Below are 21,440 nucleotides of genomic sequence, written 5' to 3' on the forward strand. Positions count from 1 at the left end.
CCTTATTTCTAGGATTGCTGAGATAGGACTTAAGTCAACTTATAAAATGTTGGAATATGATGCAGTGATCCCTATATCAAAGTGGATAGAAATCTCAATTCCAGCATCTGATAAAAGATTTATTCTGGTTTCGCTCGATTCTGGCCCCTCTGGTGAGCATGGACTTTGTTCATTTTCATTTATTATTTTCAGTTTATTCAGAAAAGGAATACTTCATGTCAAATATTTGTCAGTGATAATATTGAACTTGTAATGGCTTTGACAGAACTTTTATGTTAACTTCCGCAGGTGTATTGCTGTGGGAGATTGGGAGATGTCCTAGAATTAGATCCAGGCAGCATTGATTCTGTGTACCCTCGCTGCTGTTTTACCTAGCCACTAATCGTGTTTCACCCCAAAACCTAATTGCATTTGCTATGCCATGATTCTGCATGTAAATATATAGTTTCCACATCCACATTCAGGCACTAAATCCTATCATAACCTGAGAACTTCCTCTACTGGGATGCTTTTAATAGGATGACAAAACTAGTATAATCTGCTAACCTTGTGGTTTGGCAATTGGTTTGTGGGATCTCAATGCAATTACCTCTCCCTTGCTCCCCATCCACTCACGTGTTCAATTGTCTATCCTCCCTTGAAACTGAGCAAATTCACTGAACTGTTACAATTTAACATTTTTTAGAAGGTGAATTAAAAGTGTATTGAAGTATTAATAAAAACTAGACCAAGTTGGACCCAAACTTCTTGCATTGGTGCAGCACCCTCTCCCACTCCTCCCCTCCCCTCCAACCCCTCCACTCCTCCAACCCCTCCAATCCTCCCCCTCCCCTCCTCCCCTCCTCCTCCTCCCCTCCTCCTCCTCCCCTCCTCCTCCTCCCCTCCCCTCCTCTCCTCCCCCTCCCCTCCTCCTCCCCCTCCCATCCTCCCCCTCCCCTCCTCTCCCTCCCCTCCTCCCCCTCCCCTCCTCCCCTTCCCCTCCTCCCCTTCCCCTCCTCCCCTTCCCCTCCTCCCCTTCCCCTCCTCTCCCTCCTCTCCCTCCCCTCCTCTCCCTCCCCTCCTCCCCCTCCCCTCCTCCCCCTCCCCTCCTCCCCCTCCTCCCCCTCCCCTCCTCCCCCTCCCCTCCTCCCCCTCCCCTCCTCCCCCTCCCCTCCTCCTCCCCCCCTCCCCCTCCTCCCCCTCCCCCTCCTCCCCCTCCCCTCCTCCCCCTCCCCTCCTCCCCTCCCCTCCTCCCCCTCCCCTCCTCCCCCTCCCCTCCTCCCCCTCCCCTCCTTCCCCTCCCCCTCCCCTCCTACCCCTCCCCTCCCCTCCTCCCCCTCTCCCTCCTCCCCCTACCCTCCCTCCCTCATCCTCCCCCCTCCTCCCCCTCACTCCATCCCCCTCAATTGCCCTAATCCACCCTCCCTCCCCAGGAGATAGATTTAAACTTTAAAATGTGAATAACTTTAAAAATATAACACCGATTTCAATGAAACCTCTTCCATTAGCACCAATGGGACGACGGTGAGTAAGGTGGGCCTAAAATTGTTGCGCTATCGTGTACCATTTTGGCTGTAGTTCAGGAACAAACAAACAAACAAGAATTTTAGTATAAAGATAACATCCAATAGTTTGGAAAGTCTGCTAGTCCAGCACCACCTAAGTCCCAAACATATCAGATGAATGCAGTTGGACATTGTTTACAAATGGCTGGGTGATTACAAATGTGAAGGCAAGGGTCTTGACCGGAAATGTCGCCCGTTCCTTCTCTCCAGAGATGCTGTCCGTCCTGCTGAGTTACTCCAGCATTTTGTGTCTACCCTCTAAAACTTGAAATGTTTGGAATTAGGCATAATTGCACATGTTCAAAGGCAGGCTTTTATTCAAGAACCTTATAAGAATGTAGGATGCCATTTAGCCGAGTGAAAAGTATAGATGCTTGCTTCTCTTAGAGCAGAAATAAATTGAAAATATACAGCAATTTTTTCAATGCATTATATCTGGATCTGGCTATGATGTCTTGGTGTGTGATAACAGCCTATTTCTTCTTTCATTGGCAGTTCTTCACGAGTCTATCAATGTTTTGTTAAAAAATGCCCCAGGACTTGACAATCATGTGACATCGCAGTTCATCGCATTTAGACGGTAACTATATTTTTGGAAAGTTTGGGAGTGAAATGCTTTATGTTTTCCCTTCAAGATACCACTACAGAAACAAAGAAAGGGATGTTAAAAGTGAAATGGTGAATACGTACTAAGTAGAAGCTAAATAGTATGTCGCCCAAAGTTTAAAGTTTTCTAGTCATACAGCCTAGAAACAGGCCCGTTGGTCCAACTTATCCACGCCGACCATCATGCCCCATCTAGACTCGTCACACCTGCCTGCATTTGGCCCATATCCCACTAAACCTGTCCTGTCCATGTGCCTGTCTAAATGTTTCTTAAATATTGTGATAATACTTGCCTCAACCACCTCCTCTGGCAGTTCATTCCATCCACCCACCACCCTTTATGTAACTTGAGATATATTGTAAAGTACTTGATGAATAGAATTGAATCTCATATTCAGGTGAGGGGGAAAGAAGCAATTTTATTGTACACCGATCAGCCAAAACGTTATGACCTGATGAGACAAAACATTATGACCACCTGCCTAATATGCTGTTGTTCCTCCGTGTGCAGCCCCATACGCAGCAGGGTGCGAGCACTGTGTATGGTGATACATTACTCCCGTGCCCACCATTAAAATTGCCCTCGCGCATCGATGAGCCTTGGGCGCCCAACACCCTGTCGCCAGTTTGTGGTTTGCCTCTCCTCGGACCACTGTCGGTAGGTACTCACCACTGCTGACTGGGAGCACCCCACAAGCCTTGTCGTTTCAGAGATGCTCTGACCCAGTCGTCTGGCCATAACACTTTGGTCCTTGTCAAAGTCGCTCAGGTCTTTACTCCTGCCCATTTCTCCTGCATCCAACACTTCAACTTCAAGAACTGACTGTTCACTTGCTGCCTAATATATCCCACCCCTTGACAGGTGCAATTGTAACAAGATAATCTATGTTATTCACTTTACCTGTCAGTGGTCATAATGTTTTGGCTGATATCTCTTTAGAAGGAAGATTATTTATGAGAACATTTTTAACAAAATAACCCTTGTATGCATTTCATGATATCTAATCTAATCTCCCTTTAAAAATCTCCCTTTATGACTTCAGCATCAATTGTCTATCTTTTTTAACCTGCATAATATAATGTAATGAACGCTATACAATTGGCACTACAATGTTGTTTTGGGAAGTGGCATACCTGAGCTTCTCTGATTTCATTGCATTGATGTGCAGTCGTAGCAGCAGAGATCTGACATCTCCTCTATGTGTGTTATCACAGATCTTGTATGTGCGTACGTACGTTCAATATCTCAACACTTCGATGCACAAATGCTCATTTCAACTTTTGACTTTTTACATAGGGATGATTGTGCATTAATTAATGAACTCTGCTGCAAGAAATATTCAGATCACTCTACAAGGTAAGTGCTGCATTAGGTGTTTAACAGATTGATGTGGTTTCTACTTTCTCTATTATGCCTGAAGTGCTCAGCTTTTGCAGTCTGTATGATTTGGGCGTTGTCTAAATTTCAGTGAAATATTAAAATTGCTGCATTTTGACAATACATGAGTAACACACAGTTACCAAAAGAACATAACAAGAGCTAGGAATGGCATCTGTAATACTAGCAATTGCTGACTTATTGTTTGGTCGGATATGTAGTAAAGGGAGTAGCCCATTCATCATTAAAACTTGCTCTTCTACTTATTGAGAGCATACAAACCTGGATACATCTTAGGAGCAAAAGTAACTACTCAACCCCTGAGCCTGCTCCTCAATAAATTCATGACTGATCTGATGATGAACTCCACTTTGTATTCCCATCTGCCTGTGCTAACCTTCCACCCCTTTGATTTTGAAGAATTTGTCTTCCTTGCCTTAAAACTTTTCAAAGAATCTGCTTCTGTAGGAAGAGGGTGCCAGAGACTCAATAGCCCCTCTCAGAGAGTAATAAAATTTGCTTTGTTATCTTTTATGGGTTTCTTTCTGGTTCTACATTCTGCAGCAAAGTCATAGATGTAGTGTAGAAAACAAGCCCTTCAGCCCACCATGTCTACGCTGACCATCATGCGTATCTATATTAATCCCACATGTCTGCATTAATTCAAAATTTCTCCGTCTTGTTCATTCAAGTCCCTGTCCAGGTGCAGCTCTTTTTCCCTGCAGTTCTTTCGTACCCATTCAATATCCCTTGTCAACCAAGGTTCCTTAACCTTGCTAGCCTTGTCCTTTATTCCAACAGGAACATGATCTGAGCTCTTAAAATTTTACTTTTAAAAACCTCCTATGTTCTGAATGTTTCTTTACCTGCAAATGTCCTCTCCGAGACAACTATTATGCATTCCGATTTGATGCCATCAAAATTAGCCTCTCCAAATTTATGACTTTGACTTGAGGACCAGTCCTATCTTTTTCCATCACCCTCTTCTAACTCTCTCTAGAAAGCATCCTGAGAATTGGCTTCCACTGGATGCTTTCAAGAGAGAGTTAGATAGAGCTCTTAATGATAGCGGAGTCAAGGGATATGGGGAGAAGGCAGGAACGGGGTACTGATTGTGCATGATCAGCCATGATCATGGTGAATGGCGGTGCTGGCCCGAAGGGCCGAATGGCCAACTCCTGCACCTTTTGTCTTTTGTCTTGAAACTGGTAAAATCATGGTAGTTATAGAAGAAAGAACAAACACTCCCTTCACATCCACACTGTCAAGACTCCTTGGGATCTTCTGTCTTTTAATCAAGTCCCATGTCTCTTTTAAACTTCAACAGGCACAAGGCTAGTCTATTCAGCCTTCCTCATGAGATAACGTCCCATTCCAGGTATTAGTCTAGCAAATGTCAGAAAATGCTGGAAACACCCATGTTAAGTAGCATCTATGGGAGAAGAAGTAAAGATGACATTTCAGGTTCTTCATCTTTTATATTAAGCTCCCAAGATCTGCAGTCTTTATTTTTTTTCCAATTAGTTGTGGCTAATTACCCTAAAAACCTGCATGTCTGCAGGATGTGGTAGGAAGCCAGAGCACCTGGAGGCAGTTGGAAAGAGTGGCAGAACATCTCTTGCAGGGGTTTCCCAGCAGTACACTAGGGAATGTTTTCCTCCTTAACTAGCGTTAGTCTGACCTGGTGTAGGATTAGCATCCACATTCATTTCCCCAGACTGGAGATCAGGATATAACAAGTGTTATTTTTTACTTAATAAATGTTTTTAATTGTAGTTTGCATTACAATTTTTAAATTGTAGTTACTTTTAAAGAAAAATGTAGACATTTAAAGTATTTTTAAGATGTCTATAAATGACAGAAAGATTAAAACATCTTTAAAATAGAGTGCAGCTTTGACAGGAGACAAAATTCAGCCTCTACATTTGGCCTTTCTCATACGGTGGCCAGTGCATTGAAGGGGTGGATTTATTATCTGAATGGTGGCCGATTAGGAGAAGGGGAGATGCAACGAGACCTGGGTGTCGTGGTACACCAGTCATTGAAAGTAGGCATGCAGGTGCAGCAGGCAGTGAAGAAAGCGAATGGTATGTTGGCATTCATAGCGAGGGGATTTGAGTATAGGAGCAGGGAGGTTCCACTGCAGTTGTACAGGGCATTGGAGAGTCCTCACCTGGAGTATTGCGTACAGTTTTGTTCTCCTAATCTGAGGAAAGACATTCTTGCCACAGAGGGAGTACAGAGAAGGTTCACCAGATTGATTCCTGGGATGGCAGGACTTTCATATGAAGAAAGACTGGATAGACTCGGCTTGTACTCGCTGGAATTTAGAAGATTGAGGGGAGATCTTATAGAAACTTACAAAATTCTTGGTTGGACAGGCTAGATGCAGGAAGATTGTTCCCGATGTTGGGGAAGCCCAGAACAAGGGGTCACAGTTTAAGGATAAGGGGGAAGTCTTTTAGGACCGAGATGAGAAAGGTTTTTTTTCACACAGAGAGTGGTGAATCTGTGGAATTCTCTGCCACAGCAGGTAGTTGAGACCAGTTCATTGGCTATATTTAAGAGGGAGTTAGATGTGGCCCTTGTGGCTAAAGGGATCAGGGGGTATGGAGAGAAGGCAGGTACAGGATACTGAGCTGGATGATCAGCCATGATCATATTGAATGGTGGTGCAGGCTCGAAGTGCCGAATGGCCTACACTGGAATTTAGAAGGATGAGGGGGGATCTTATTGAAACATATAAGATAATTAGGGGATTGGACACATTAGAGGCAGGAAACATGTTCCCAATGTTGGGGGAGTCCAGAACAAGGGGCCACAGTTTAAGAATAAGGGGTAGGCCATTTAGAACGGAGATGAGGAAGAACTTTTTCAGTCAGAGAGTGGTGAAGGTGTGGAATTCTCTGCCTCAGAAGGCAGTGGAGGCCAGTTCGTTGGATGCTTTCAAGAGAGAGCTGGATAGAGCTCTTAAGGATAGCGGAGTGAGAGGGTATGGGGAGAAGGCAGGAACGGGGTACTGATTGAGAGTGATCAGCCATGATCGCATTGAATGGCGGTGCTGGCTCGAAGGGCTGAATGGCCTACTCCTGCACCTATTGTCTATTGTCTATTGTCCTGCACCTATTTTCTATGTCTCTATGTTTCTAAGCACTACATTGCCTTCGGGCATATTTGTTATTTGAGCATTTCTGCGTTTTGCTATGTGCCTTCCAGAAGCAGACGGACAACTAAATTGTTTTTTTTGTTGCTGAGAAGTTCAGGCAGGCAAGTGGTGAGTCCAGCTGGTCTTTAAATTAGTTTCTTTAAATTTGATGCAGGGATATTATAGACTGGTGAGCCTGATATCAGAGATAGTGAGAGAAATATCACCCTGAACCATTCTAGAAGTGAGATCAATTTGGAAGTCTCAGAATTTAATGCGGCATTTGGATTTAAGATGATGAGGTACAAAAAGAAGCAATCGGTAAATTATTAATGTTGTAAGTGCTGGGGGGCCATTGGGAATACCCCAAGGAAACTCTTACTGTATGTAGTTGTTGAATTATATTCTGACTGTGCTGAAGGGGCCGTCCTATAGACAATAGACAATAGGTGCAGGAGTAGGCCATTTAATAATAATAATGATGAAATTGCCGACAGGAGGGATAGTGGGACATATTAGGCATGGTTGGGGAAAGCTCTCCAATCTTGGCCTGACTTTTAGAAGAATCACTTCAATATGTTAAAATATTCCGAACACTGCACTACATTTATTCTCAGAAGAATAGAACATTCTTAAACTTGGTTCTGCAAAATCTGATACTATTTGCAAGTTATGTTGAAACTGATAGGAGACTTTATTTAAATATTGAGATATGGGTAGAGATTCCTGAAATTTCCAAATGAGGGACACTGAAAAAATTATTTCTTACTCACACAAGCATCCCATGCAAGGTGATGTGTCAGACTAACTGTGGCCAATGGTTGAAGAATTAATGCATGAAAGAGATGTATATTGTTTTTAAAAAAAGGTGCAGATCCACAACAGGAAAAAATGGCCCAATCATGGCTAATGGGAGAAGGTAAAAGTAGTATCAAAATAGACATCCAGCTGAATGTTGTCATAAAGAGCAACAAAGATTGGGACATTTAAGAATTCAAAGGAAGACATTGATATGGAAAGAGAAAGTGGTCCTCCTCCTGAAGGAAGGATATATTTGCAATGGAGTTGTACGGTGAAGGTTTGCAGCAGTAATACTTGTGAGGTGGGAATTATTACATGAGCAGGCATTGAGGTGACTGGGCTAGGCCTATACTGCACAGTGTAGAAGAATGAGAGGTGATCATCACTAATATTATAGCTGGTGAGCTATAATATCCCTGGACATAAATGTAGATGGGTTGATTAGTACGATTGTCTATTGTCTATTGTCTACGCTTGCAAATGGTACTAAAATTAATGGTGTTGCAAACTGTGGAGAAGGCTCTCAGTATACAGCAGGATAGAGATCAGCTACAGAAATGGTGGATGCAGTTTAATCCAGCCTTGAGAGGCATTGGCTTCAGGAGGTCAAATATAAGGGGAAAGTATACAGTTAATAGCAAGACCCTTAACAACATTGAAGTACAGAAGGATCTTGGGATTCAGGTCCATAGCTCCCTGAAAGTGGCAGCACAATTAGATAGCACGATGAAGACAGTGTATAGTATGCTTTCCTTTATTGGTAACGGGCATTGAGTATCAGAGTCAGGAACTCATGTTGCTGGTGTAGAGGACTTTGGTTAGTCTGCCTTTGGAATACTGTGCAGTTCTGGTCACCCCAGGAAGCAGGTGGAGGCTTTGTAGAGAAGAGCTTTGCCAGAATGCTCAAATCCTCCATCTCTGCCATATTTGGTCCCAAGATGAGGCTTTCCATTCTAGGACATCCAAGATGTCCTCTTTCTTCAGTATTCTTTGTGTTCGGTCCATCAAGGCCTGTAGGATCTCCCTGTTGCTAACTATTTTAACGTCCCTTCACCTTCCCATTCCCACACTGACCTTTCTGTCCCAGGCCTCCTTCATTGCCAGAGTGAGGCCACATACAAACTGGAGGTACACTGGTATGAACATTGAATTCTCCAATTTTAGGTGACCTCTAACAGCCCCCTCCCCTTTTTCCCCCAACACCCTCCCCCCCCCCCCCCCCCTCCTGGACTTACACCTAATTCTTCCCTCCTCCCATCCCTCGCCTCCACCTGCATTCCTTTCTCGGGCTTCACAATTCACAACACTTAATCATTTTGTCCAACCACGTGCCTATCAGAACCCTCCCTCACCTGTGCTCTGCTATTACTTGCCATGCTTTGTCCTGTCCCTCCTAGCTTTTTTTCTCTCCTTCCCCCCTCCTCACTGCAGTCTGAAGAATGTTCCCGACCTGAAATATTGCCTGTCCATGTTTTCCAGAGATGCTGCCTGACCCGCTGAATTATTCCAGCACTTTGTGTCTTTTTTTGTAAACCAGCATCTGCAGTGCCTTGTTTCTACATTATCAGAATGCTGCATGGATTAAAGGGTATTTGCTATGAGGAGAGGTTGGACAAACATTGAGTGTTTTCTTTGGAGTGCTAGAGGTTGACAGGAGACCTGACAGAAGTATATAAAATTATGAGGCATAGATAGGGTGGACAGTTGGAAGCTTTTTCCCCCATGGTTGAAATGTCAAAGAGTGGAGGGTATAGCTTTAAGGCGAGAGGGGCAAATTTAAAGCAGTGCAGGTTAAGTTTTTTTTATTCATACGGAACTCATACGGAACTCGCTGCCATGGGCGATGATGGGGACAGATATGATAGGGCATTTAAGAGGCTTTTAGATATGCACATAGATATTAATCACTGGAAGGACATGTATCACGTGCATGCAGAGGAGATTAGTATAACTTGATATCATGTTTGATAGGACATTGTGGGTTTAAGGGCCTGTTCCTGTGCTGTACTGTTCTAAGTAAGGCATCCCTGGCATGTTCAGACATAATAGCATTAAAACAAGGAGTTGGTCTTATCATATCATATCATATCATATCATATCATATCATATCATATATATACAGCCGGAAACAGGCCTTTTCGGCCCTCCAAGTCCGTGCCGCCCAGCGATCCCCGTACATTAACACTATCCTACACCCACTAGGGACAATTTTTACATTTTACATTTACCCAGCCAATTAACCTACATACCTGTACGTCTTTGGAGTGTGGGAGGAAACCGAAGATCTCGGAGAAAACCCACGCAGGTCACGGGGAGAACGTACAAACTCCTTACAGTGCAGCACCCGTAGTCAGGATCGAACCTGAGTCTCCGGCGCTGCATTCGCTGTAAAGCAGCAACTCTACCGCTGCGCTACCGTGTCTTCAACCATGTTGTGAAGATTGGTATTGTAAACCTTTGGAATTTTATACCCAAGAATGCTGCGATTACTTAATTGCAGGATATATTCCACAGTTTGACAGAATTTTGGTATCAAGGAATATGGGAATAGTAGTATAAGAAGATAACTGCAGATGCTGGTACAAATCGAGGGTATTTAATCACAAAAAGCTGGAGTAACTCAGCAGGTCAGGCAGCATCTCGGGAGAGAAGGAATGGGTTCCTTCTCTCCTGAGATGCTGCCTGACCTGCTGAGTTACTCCAGCATTTTGTGAATAAATACCTATGGGATTAGTAACTGCCTTACGTTCTACTTGTACGTAGTTTCTACCACCTCTTACCACTCACATAGTTCTATTCTGATTATGAGAATTTGGATGTTCCTGCATTTTTTTTAAAGTTTGCACCAAATGTAAGTCACATAGTAAGCACCTTGTCATCACCATGTACATTTTATAATGACACCATCTGTGTTGTGCTTAAAAACTGAAGTTCTCTGGTGTCTTACTTTATACTGTCAAAGAGGTGATCCTGATGCCGCAATAATATCTTACTAAGGTAAGTTGTGCAATGTTGTTACATTATTCTGCTCAAAATGGGGAACACTATACATTAAAGTCGTACAAATTTAATTTGTTTTACAGAGATCATAAAAAAAGGCTTGATTTCCGGGTTGGGGACAAAGTGTGCTGCACTAGGAATGGTAATCTCGTGGATTTTACTAAAATCTCAAATCCAGAGTCTGAGACAGATTCAAAGGGGATAAAGGAACAAAGTCGCTTATGTAATGGAGAAATCTTTTTTATCACAGAGGTAAAACTTTGATCTTTTTAAAAAAAATTAAAAGGTATCAACATTCTTTCTTGGAACAAAGTCAAATGCCTAAAATGAGTTAGAATCAGGCATTCCCTTTAGTGAATAGACTTAACTACTTGAAATGATACTTACAATTTGTCACTTCTGACAATAGACAATAGCTGCAGGAGGAGGCCATTCGGCCCTTCGAGCCAGCATTGCCATTCAATGTGATCATGGCTGATCATTCTCAACCAGTACCCCGTTCCTGCCTTCTCCCCATACCCCCTGACTCCGCTATCCTTAAGAGCTCTATCTAGCTCTCTCTTGAATGTATTCAGAGAATTGGCCTCCACTGCCTTCTGAGGCAGAGAATTCCACAGATTCACAACTCTCTGAGTGAAAAAGTTTTTCCTCATCTCAGTTCTAAATGGCCTACCCCTTATTCTTAAACTGTGGCCCCTTGTTCTGGACTCCCCCAACATTGGGAACATGTTTCCTGCCTCTAACGTGTCCAACCCCTTAATAATCTTATACGTTTCGATAAGATCTCCTCTCATCCTTCTAAATTCCAGTGTAAACAAGCCTAGTCGCTCCAGTCTTTCAACATATGACAGTCCCGCCATTCCGGGAATTAACCTAGTAAACCTACGCTGCATGCCCTCAATAGCAAAAATATCCTTCCTCAAATTTGGAGACCAAAACTGCACACAGTACCCCAGGTGCGGTCTCACTAGGGCCCTGTACAACTGCAGAAGGACTTATCAACATGTTCTAAATTAACAGTACTTTCCGTATATCATCAGTTGCTCTTACTGTGTTTTTCATGGCTATTCCCATAATTATATTAAATCTTGCAACAGTAAACTTCAAAGGGAGTTCTGGAAGCTCTCGAGGATTTTGTCAGTTGTTTTATACTTTTTTTTGGTAAAAATATGGCACCTGCTCACAATGTGGAGGAGAGCCCAGGAATCTCTCTTTTTCACAAACTGCAGAATAAATGCAGTCTGACTCATTACGGCTTCATCAGTCAACTCTTTATCAGCAGTGTTGATAGTACTATCGAGTCGCACTGTACTGAGCAGTGCACCTGATCGCCAATGTACAGTTTAGGTTTTAGTGCTTATGATGTCCATTGTTCAAACATGGACCAATGAACTGAATTCCAGAAGTGAGAGTGACTGCCCTTGATAGCAGTGCATTATTTAATTGAGTGCAGCATCAAGAAAACATATGGACATCAACAGAAAAGCACACCGCTGCTTGGAGTCGTATGTAGCACAAAGGAAGATGGTTGTGATTTTCGTAGGTCTATCATCCTGGTTGCAGGACAACAATGCAAGAGTTTCTCAGTGCCCTGCACCCATGAATTTTCAACTATTTCATAAATTATCTTCTTTTCATCATGAAGCCAGATGTGGGGACATTCACATGATGTTCAATTACATTCTAAATTGAGCAGAGGGTGAAACGGTGTACGCTGAGTACAGCATGATCTAAACGACATTCAGGCATGGTGTGATAAATGAGGAAAAAAACATTCATGTCATGAGTACCAGGCAATGATCATCTCCAACAAAAGATTATCTATCCACTTATCCTAAAAAAATCTATATCATTACCATCATTCAGTTCTCTACTATCATACTCTAGGAGAGGGTCATGATTGATCAGAAACTCAACTGTTGCAGTTAGTTATATGCAGTGACTATGAAAGCTTGTGGGGAACTTGGTTTCCTGCTCATTTCTCAACACTCAGAAGCCTTGCAATTATCTACAAGGCACATCTCTTGCCTGGATGGATGCAGGTCTATAATGATACAAGCAGGTTTCGAGGATTTGGATCAATGATGGAGTAAGAACATTTCAAGTGTACAAAGAAACTAAGTTTATTAAAGTATAGTGAAATGAACTAAAGGAATTAGTGAAAGATTAAATAAGTCACATGCCTCCCATCTGCTCCTTGGGTCCTCACCGATATGAGTGGCGTCTGGTAGCAACATGTCTCATGCCTTTCTTCTGTACGCTGGGGGCTTTTTAACAGCGGTCTGAAGAGGGTCCTAACCTGAAATGTCACCTATCCATGTATTTCAGATTTGCTGCCTGACCTGCTGAGTTACATCAGCACTTTGTTTTTTAAAAAAATTAAATGGCTCTTTGGATTTTGATAACATTGCCTTATCAAATTTCCTTATCAAAAAACAAATTTATTTTGTGAAGAAATAATTGACCAGTGTTAGATTTACCACTCATTAATTTGAGTTCTGTCTCACAAAGAAACAGGCCCTTTTCCCCTAACTTGTCCATGCCGACCAAGATCTTGTCTAACCCCATTGCCTGTGCTTGCCCCAAATCCCTCTAAAGCTGTTCTATCCATTCCAAGAGGTTTTAAAAATGCTGTTGTTGTATCAACCTCTATCCCCGCATCTAACAGCTTGTTTCATATACACACCACCCTCCATATAAAAACATGCCCCTCAATTTAGCCTTAAATCTTTTCTCTCTCACTTTAAAACTCTGTCCATCAGTTTTAGACTCCTGGGTGGACTGTGACTTTTTACTCTACTGATGCCCCTCATCGTTTTATAATTATCTGTCAGGTCATCTCTCGGCATCGTTTTGCACTAGGAAACCAATCCCAGCTATGCAGTGTTTCCTTAAGCCCTCCAATCCAGGCAACATACCTGTGAACCTTCTATGCTTCCTCTATAGCGATATCTTATCCTTTCTGTGGCGATCGGAACTGGGTACAATACTCAAGTGTGGGCTAACTAATGTTTCGTACAATTGTAACATGACGTCCAGACTCTTATAATCAATCCCACGCTGATGAAGACAAGCATATCATACTTCACCTTCACCAAATATTTTTGTGCTTGTGTGGATAAAAAGGTCTTAAAGCTTGTTTGGCTTGCAGGATAAAACTGTACAAACCAATACATCAACTACACGTTACTTGTTACTGGATAACAAGGAAAATAAGCAGATTTTGGTGAATTTTAAAGAAGCAAGGAAGAAATGCAAGTTGGCACATGCATGGGCCAGAACAATACACACCTTTCAGGTATGAAAAGTAGTACTGAATAACTTAATAAATTAAATTGAACATTGAACTGCATGTAGCCTCTGAAGAGTTGTATGGGACTGTTTGAATATTGAAGGCTTAGTCTTTGGAAACTACTGTTTGGTCAAATAAGTGCACCTGATGGTTGCATAATGCACCTCTCTAGAATACTGCATCATGCTGTGAGTTGCTGGAAGATTACGTGTCGGTAAGCGCAGCGGTAGAGTTGCTGCTTTACAGCGAATGCAGCGCCGGAGACTCAGGTTCGATCCTGACTACGGGTGCTGCACTGTAAGGAGTTTGTACGTTCTCCCCGTGACCTGCGTGGGTTTTCTCCGAGATCTTCGGTTTCCTCCCACACTCCAAAGACGTACAGGTATGTAGGTTAATTGGCTGGGTAAATGTTAAAAAAAAAAAATTAAAAAAAATTGTCCCTAGTGGGTGTAGGATAGTGTTAATGTACGGGGATCACTGGGCGGCACGGACTTGGAGGGCCGAAAAGGCCTGTTTCCGGCTGTATATATATGATATGATAATAGTGAGAAGTTATTACAAAGTTTAGCCATTGGGAAATGACGTGATTTCTCCACGGAATGCTGAGCAGAAAAAGCTAATGCAGTTCTAAGGCTAATTTAACAATCAAACATAATTATCATTGAGGGAATTAAAATATACAATGGTAGGAATTTGCGATAAAGAACAATTGCATGAAGAATGAGGATTGCATTTGATTGGTTTCTTTTTCCCTCTTGTTTCACAAAGCTGGTAGTTCCCTCAATTCCTCAGTGATCATACATTGAGTGTAGGTTTTTAAAGCTGAAGTTAAATTTACAGTTGTATTTAATGGAGAGCAATCAGGAATGAAAGATTACCAGGTTACTTTCCCAAATGTTCGAGGGTTCACATTGCTGCTTTGGCTGTGCTGCACAAACTAAGCATAACGTGGGACTTTCTGGTCTTTGTATGCTGAAGTCTGCTGAATGGGTGTTTTGAAACACTAATGGAAATACAAACATTTTATACTTTAGGGCTCTGAAGCCGACACAGTTGTGTATGTTGTGGGATCGGCTGGAAGACAGAACTGGCAGCACATCTACACCGCAGTCACACGAGGGCGCCAACGAGTATATGTTGTTACATCCGAGGTTCAATTTATTGCGGCAATGACAGCCAGAGTCCACCAGAGAAACACACGCCTGCGTGAATGGCTGCAGGACAAACTAGTACATCCAAGAGCTGCATCATGTTCAGAAGGATTACAGTTCCAGCAACAGGCAAGTTGCATGCCCTCTGCAGTGGCAGCACCCAGCTCAACCCTGTTTGATTCAACTGCTTCTTCGACCCAGGTGTTACCAAACTTGTCATCCTGTACAGCAGGAGAAGTAAAAGAGGGCGCAAACACACAATCTCAGGAAGAAGACTCCTATTCTGAAGATTTGCAATTTGCACAGAATTACAGCTTCTCTCCTTATAGTGTGGAGCTGGACAACAGAGAATGCAATGGAGCCTGTGAAAGGCCAGATGAAGCAGTCAACTCCTTGCCTCACTATGGTGAAAGATCAACAAGCGAGAGTTTGGTGATGACTACTGAGGAAACGTCTACTGGCTCTAAAACAATTGAAGCAAACTGGTCTCCTGGCAGTAAGAGAAGTGATAATACTTCAGCTGGTGAGGGATCTACTGCAAAATATTCAAAGGTAAATTAAATTAGTTGCTGGGTGGTCTATATTTCTGAAGGATTAACACCAGATTGTGTTGACATTTTGTAAGATGGAAAGAAACAGGAGCTTGTTGTTCATCATTAGAGCACTGCTGATTGCAGGTTGGGGGAACACTTGCATAGGAGTATGTGTTCTGAGCTTGTAATCCAACTTCTGAGTAGCTGTCATTTATGTTGGTTAGTCCTTCAGAAGCAGGGAGAATGATCTTTTTTTATCCTATTAAAAAAAAATCTATTTTTTGGTTAATCATGTGCCAATCGTGCCACGGATTATTATTTTAAGGTCACTTGCTGACCATAAATTTGCTAGAAACTCATTTCATAAACTTGTGAATGTGCTATCAGTGTTTTATTTTTCTGCCCATTTACATCAATATAACTGAAATGATTCCACATTGGCTATGGTTACACAAGACCCTACAAAATGTTTCATCTTTCGTTTATCCTCCCTTTCTATATCCCTTCTCGAATTGAACACCAATCTGCTGCGAAGTATTAATGGGTCAATTCTGTTTTCTCAAGACTTATTACTGGTTTCTAAATTTTCTAAATCTATGCCTTTCTAAATTGTGCGTGGTAACTTATTTAAGAATAGGATATGTTCACTGACATATCCTAAAGAATGTAGAACTTGAGGATTACTGAAATTCTTGGTGTTTACTTCAGTGATATAAGCAACTATTAATTGAAGTTAATAAATGTAGCCGAGTAAAATCTGAGATTGTAATTGGTGTCACTGAAAACTGTTAACATGTGACAATCTATTTCATGGTATGGTAATTAAAAATATATAACTATTTTCTTGACTAAACCCCATGGATGTTATTTTACTTTGCAGATGTTAATGGAATCACCTCTTGGCTGTACACAGTTTAGGAAGATGGTACTGGATAACTCATCACCACCAGCAAAAACCAGTAAAAGGTTGTTTACAGAACAAATGTAGTTTTTACTGCCACGTGACAAGTTAGCAAATAGACTGCTATTGTGGAGTTGCAGATATGTCTAGATGAAACTGAAAGGTATGGTTATGTTTTAAAACCAGTGATAGGATTTTTAATGCATCTCACGGTCAATGTAATAACTGGTTACAGAGACATGCCAGATAAGTATTCTCATGTTAATTTGTGGCAACTACAGTTTTATGGAATGCAAGTACTGTCTTTAAAGTTTACCTGAATGTCAGTAAAGTTTTCTATGATATATAAATCAGCAGCCACATTCAATTGTACAACAATAGTGATTTTGTCTCACATGGTTTTATTTCATCTTGCATATCTCATACAAATTAGCAGTGAAGATTCCCAAAACCTTAGACGATAAATATCATGCTACCAAAGTAGGAAATTTGTACAAAAATACTTTACAGTTTATAATATTTGTTTGTTACAAATAAAAATACATTATCCAAAGGACATGAATCAAATCTCATATCTAGGTTGCAGCTGTCTGTATTTGTGTTGCTGGCAGTGGTTTTCTTTTCAAATATGCATCATGGATTTAGGCTGGGAAATGTAACATTACAAGTGTGGTAGTTGTACAGTTAATGGCTCATAGTAGGGTAGAGATATTTCCTTGATTTTCAAATAAGAGAGTAGGTTTTAACATTCATCGAGGCAGAATATGACCAGAAGCAGATCAGTTCTATATAAAGTAAAACTCCACTAATCTGGCATACTCGGGGATATTGAATGGCCCTGAACTGGCAGATTTTACAGACTATTGGATGTTAATTTGTTTACTCTAACGCATCAGCATGGAGAAGATTACGATCTGAAACGGAATCCATGTGCTCCAGAGAAGCTCCCTGACCCACTCAGTTACTCCAGCACTTTGTCTTATGTTGCAAACCAGCGCCTGCAGTTCCTTGTTTCTACATCTTCAATTCACTTCGTTTTTAAAGACGGTATACAATAACACTTCAGTGAGCCTGGAATGTTTTAAAAGGAGTGTGGTAAACAGAACTTGGGTGAGGTGAAAGGGATTCTAGAAACCAGGGCCCCAGCGAGACCACAAGGAATGTGACAAACAACACCGGGTGAGATAGTTGCCAAACAAATGAATTTCCCAAATGGCTGGGGAGCAAGTGGAGTATTGGAGTTTTACTGCATACACCAATATCTTTGTTTCTGTTAGTCACTCCACCTACTCTCCACAGTTATCAGAATGTTAGAATCTACCACCCCTTTGTTTCGATCCATTATTATGAATGAGGCACAAGCAACAATAATACTAAGATATTTAACCAGCCTTAAGTTCATACACAAAGTAAAATTCAAATTTCAGTTATACTGATTTATAAAGTCAATCATTTACAAATGCAAATGCGTTCCTTAACTAGTTACCAAACCCAATAATGGGCTATAAAATGTGAAGACAGAATACACAAATGAGCAGGTTTAGGATGACGTGTGTAAATTGGGATTTAAGACTAAGTAATCCACATGGCAGATACATCTCATCAGTCACAATCTCTATGGCAATATCAGAATCTTCATGGCAAAAGGTGAGGTTGTAAATTCCCAGCACAGAGAAGGTCACCTGTGGTTTTTGGATTGGGGTGGTATTTTACTTTAACACCAAAGAGGTTTGTAGCTGATCAGCACTTTTGATAATAGAAATACAACTAAGATTTAGTCCCTAATATCCTGTGCTGTGGAAGAGGGTTCCTCTGATTAAGTCAGATCACTGTCGTAAGTAAATGCTATAAATAAAAGCCAAGAATTGCTTCAAAGCTCTCCTACAGAATACCATCTTAAAGGCTAATAGCAATAGGAACATAACTTTGGCCAAAAACTAGTTCAAGAAGACTAGCTTAATAGTAATTGTGCAGTTTTAAATTTTTCATTCAAACATTTTTAAACGTACAATGGGTAAAGACTATGCTGCACTAATAGTTTTACAAACGTTTCTGTATATGATTTTTAAATGGTCAATCTGTATTTTTAAACATGCTATTTGTTTTTATTGCCCAGGAACCAGCTGGCAGCATCATAGTTCATCATTTAAAAAATTAGAATTTGGACAGTAAGCACCAGGGGGAGGTTAAAACACTCTTGGCAATGAGTTTTTGTTTCGTGGCTGCGCCCTGCATAGACTGGCTTAATGTTTGTCAAACCTGTTAACCTTTTGTCATTTGCAATGTGAGAAGGGAACAAGTCTCCATTCATTCATGAAATGTGTGCACTTGGTATCTGTGAAAAATGCAACGAGTAGATCAGGAAGGGTTTCCCCACGAATGAACACTGTTTAAAATGAGTTAGCACCGTTGGAAAAAAAAAGTCTGTCACTTGGATTGAATAGCTGGCACTACAATGTGTTGGTGTTTTCCTGGATCTCTGTACTCCCAAGCCTTCCTTTCTGTTGCCTATAAGTATGAGGCTCATTCCACTCTTCTGGTTGTGACGTCTGGTCTTCAGAGAGCACCTCCTGGAAGGCCAATGGGTTTCTGCTGATGACCAATTCAAGTTTATTGCCAGACTCTGCAATTAGTGGCAGTACCAGGCAGCAGTCAAAATCTCTGGTACGAATATGATTTACCTGTCACAATGAAACAAAATAGCCATCAATCCTACCGGAGTCTACTTCCAGGAAATATGCTACTTGGTTTGTAGTGATCTTTGATGCAAGAATAAATGTACAAGTGTTGATCTCCCTGTACCTGTAATAACCTGTCATAGGGCTGAACACCACCAAGGGCAGCTGGTCCATTTGGCCGAATGTTGTTGACATACACACCTTTCTCCAGCAGGCCATCAGAAACACTGAATCCAAAATCCTGAATGCCTGAATCTTTGTATAGTGTTACCTGTGAAATATGGAGATATTAATTAAAAACATTCAAAGTTGGACCACACTCACTGCCATCAGGCAGACAACAGCAGTGCATTGTTCCCATATGCCACATGTGTAATGGAAATATCTAACAAGATGTCATGTTACTCTGCTTTGGGCCATATTTGAATAATCACACATTCACGGTTAAAATTAAATGACAACACCATTGTAAAGCTTGTTGGATGTAAACTGGAGGAGGGAAAAAACAGAATTTTGCTATTCGAATTACTTCCTGGAATTCGTCAAAGGGAATTACATTTGCCACAAATCCAGTTTCTATCCTAAAGCAAATCTGAATTGAGATGGAAACATGACCAGAATAAATATTGTATGGAATCTGAAACCTTGTGCAACTCCACTGGTGTTGGTGACATAATCTCTTTCATTTCCTGCTTGATCTTCCTAATAGCAAATGACTTTGACCTCACGCCATCTGACGGTAAAGTATTACTGCGGGTAGCTTGGGTGTAATGTGCCCTGACGGCATTCTTCTCTTGGAAGCTTGATTGCCTTCCCAGTGGCCTATGTGCCGGGCTGGTTTCATCATTCAGACACAATGTGCTTCCCGACATGATTGTTGCCTGTTGGATGAGATAACAAAAGCTGTAAAATGTATTGCCCCAGAAAATGGTGGAAAGGCATTTCTGCTAGTGAAGGTGGATAAGACTTGTGAACACTAAAATGTTAGTAAGTGAAAGCTATAATTAAGCAGAATAATGCTTGCCATTAAAATTAGTTAAATAATGCACATGTAGATTTGTTAGTATGGTTTAACTTAAGTTGTATTTCCTGTTAAATACCAAACAGCTAATTGTCTGAAGTTTTAACAGGAAGTCTTTAATATATCAGACAGTTAGATCTTGAATTATTGCTTCACACCAACTCTAAAATTAAAAAAATACCAATATAGCCAAGTTTTTCAAATTCAGATCCTTTTGGTTGGCAGCCTTCTGTAACGAGCTAGGTCCCTGTAATTATTAAGACCAAATGATGCAGGTGAAAGATCGACAGCTGTGTGAACTCATTGTTCTTTTACAATTTTAAAAACCTCTGTTGCAAAGAGTGAAAACTTCCTACCTCCAATTCCCTCAGGATTCCTGATTGACCACAGGTCTCCAAATCTTCCAAGGCTTGAGACCAAAAATTTTCTTCATGATCTGTTTCTAGCACGTCATGTCCACCTGCATAACTGAAATTTTTTCAAAAAGGGTGTCATCTTAAAGCGTGAAATTAAAAAACCTTAGGTGTGAATACCTACTGTCCCCAAAGCTTTATCAAAAGAAATGACATTCACTTTTGCCTTAACTATTATAAGCACTGGTTTTGATCACTGGACTATTTGAAAACAGATGGCAAGAATTATTTATAAATAAATGTATCAACCCAGGATGTTTAAGGCAACACCATAAAAATACATACCCATCTTTCAGAAATGAAAACTAAAATGAGGTACACACTAGTTATGCATAACTATTCAAAGTGTTCTTTGTGGTTTTCAAACGAACCTGGTAAGCAATTAATTGCATAACAAGTTAAATTAAATATCAAGTTTTCTTGAAAGGTATAATAGTTTGAAAAAGTTAAATAGGTTTACCAAAAATGAAATCAAATAGAGTAAGTAAACCCTCGTCGTGACGGACCATATTGCTGATTATCCTGTTATAAATGAGTAAGATATAATCATAGTGAAAACTGCAGAAAATGGTTAATTCACAAACGGACACAAAGTGGTGGAGTAAGTCAGTGGGTCAGGCAGCATCTCTGGAGAAGAGTGGGTGACGTCGGGACCCTTCACACTGATTCAGTTTGCTGAGTTACTCCAGCACTCCGTGTCGTTTCACCTTAAAACTTGATGCTGATGGTCTGCACCAGCGAGCCCTTCTTCACTGGTTCATGCAGCTTATGTTGTCGCCCCTGGAGACAATTGGTTGCAATTCTATTGCAATAATTAGCAGTCCCACTTTCAAATAATGTATACTGTCACTTAGTGATAGGAGTTACAATACTGCTGCACGCAAGAATTGGTTGGACATCAGTTCTCCCTGCTATCCGTTAAATTGCTTTGTAACATGCCTGGTGCTACAAGAATTCAAATAATTCCTCACTCACCC

General features: G+C 41.3%; 2 protein-coding genes across 7 annotated transcripts in view; one reads left to right on the top strand and one right to left on the bottom strand.

Annotated features, from left to right (window-relative positions):
* Positions 1 to 17,013, top strand: part of helb (helicase (DNA) B) — a 30,184-nt gene extending 13,171 nt beyond the window's left edge. The window contains exons 7-13 of one of the 2 annotated variants that reach the window (XM_078417384.1): positions 13 to 152; positions 2,040 to 2,124; positions 3,448 to 3,507; positions 10,558 to 10,726; positions 13,626 to 13,772; positions 14,801 to 15,469; positions 16,331 to 17,013. In XM_078417384.1, the coding sequence (XP_078273510.1) occupies positions 13 to 152; positions 2,040 to 2,124; positions 3,448 to 3,507; positions 10,558 to 10,726; positions 13,626 to 13,772; positions 14,801 to 15,469; positions 16,331 to 16,438 (1,378 nt within the window). In that variant the 3' untranslated portion in view covers positions 16,439 to 17,013. The remainder of the gene's footprint in view (positions 1 to 12; positions 153 to 2,039; positions 2,125 to 3,447; positions 3,508 to 10,557; positions 10,727 to 13,625; positions 13,773 to 14,800; positions 15,470 to 16,330) is intronic. The other variant, XM_078417385.1, reaches the window with a different exon arrangement.
* grip1 (glutamate receptor interacting protein 1) overlaps positions 16,697 to 21,440 on the bottom strand; it is a 374,255-nt gene continuing 369,511 nt past the window's right edge. For 3 of the 5 annotated variants that reach the window (XM_078417380.1, XM_078417379.1, XM_078417382.1), the window contains exons 21-24: positions 20,407 to 20,518; positions 19,674 to 19,910; positions 19,154 to 19,300; positions 16,698 to 19,032 (exon numbers count right to left, since the gene is read on the bottom strand). In XM_078417380.1, coding sequence (XP_078273506.1) covers positions 18,802 to 19,032; positions 19,154 to 19,300; positions 19,674 to 19,910; positions 20,407 to 20,518 — 727 coding nt within the window. In that variant the 3' untranslated portion in view covers positions 16,698 to 18,801. Of the gene's footprint in view, positions 19,033 to 19,153; positions 19,301 to 19,673; positions 19,911 to 20,406; positions 20,519 to 21,440 lie in introns of all 5 variants that reach the window. The other 2 variants (XM_078417383.1, XM_078417381.1) reach the window with 1 other exon arrangement.

This window comes from Rhinoraja longicauda, chromosome 20, assembly GCF_053455715.1.
Source record: "Rhinoraja longicauda isolate Sanriku21f chromosome 20, sRhiLon1.1, whole genome shotgun sequence".
In the NCBI taxonomy this organism is placed as follows: domain Eukaryota; kingdom Metazoa; phylum Chordata; class Chondrichthyes; order Rajiformes; family Arhynchobatidae; genus Rhinoraja; species Rhinoraja longicauda.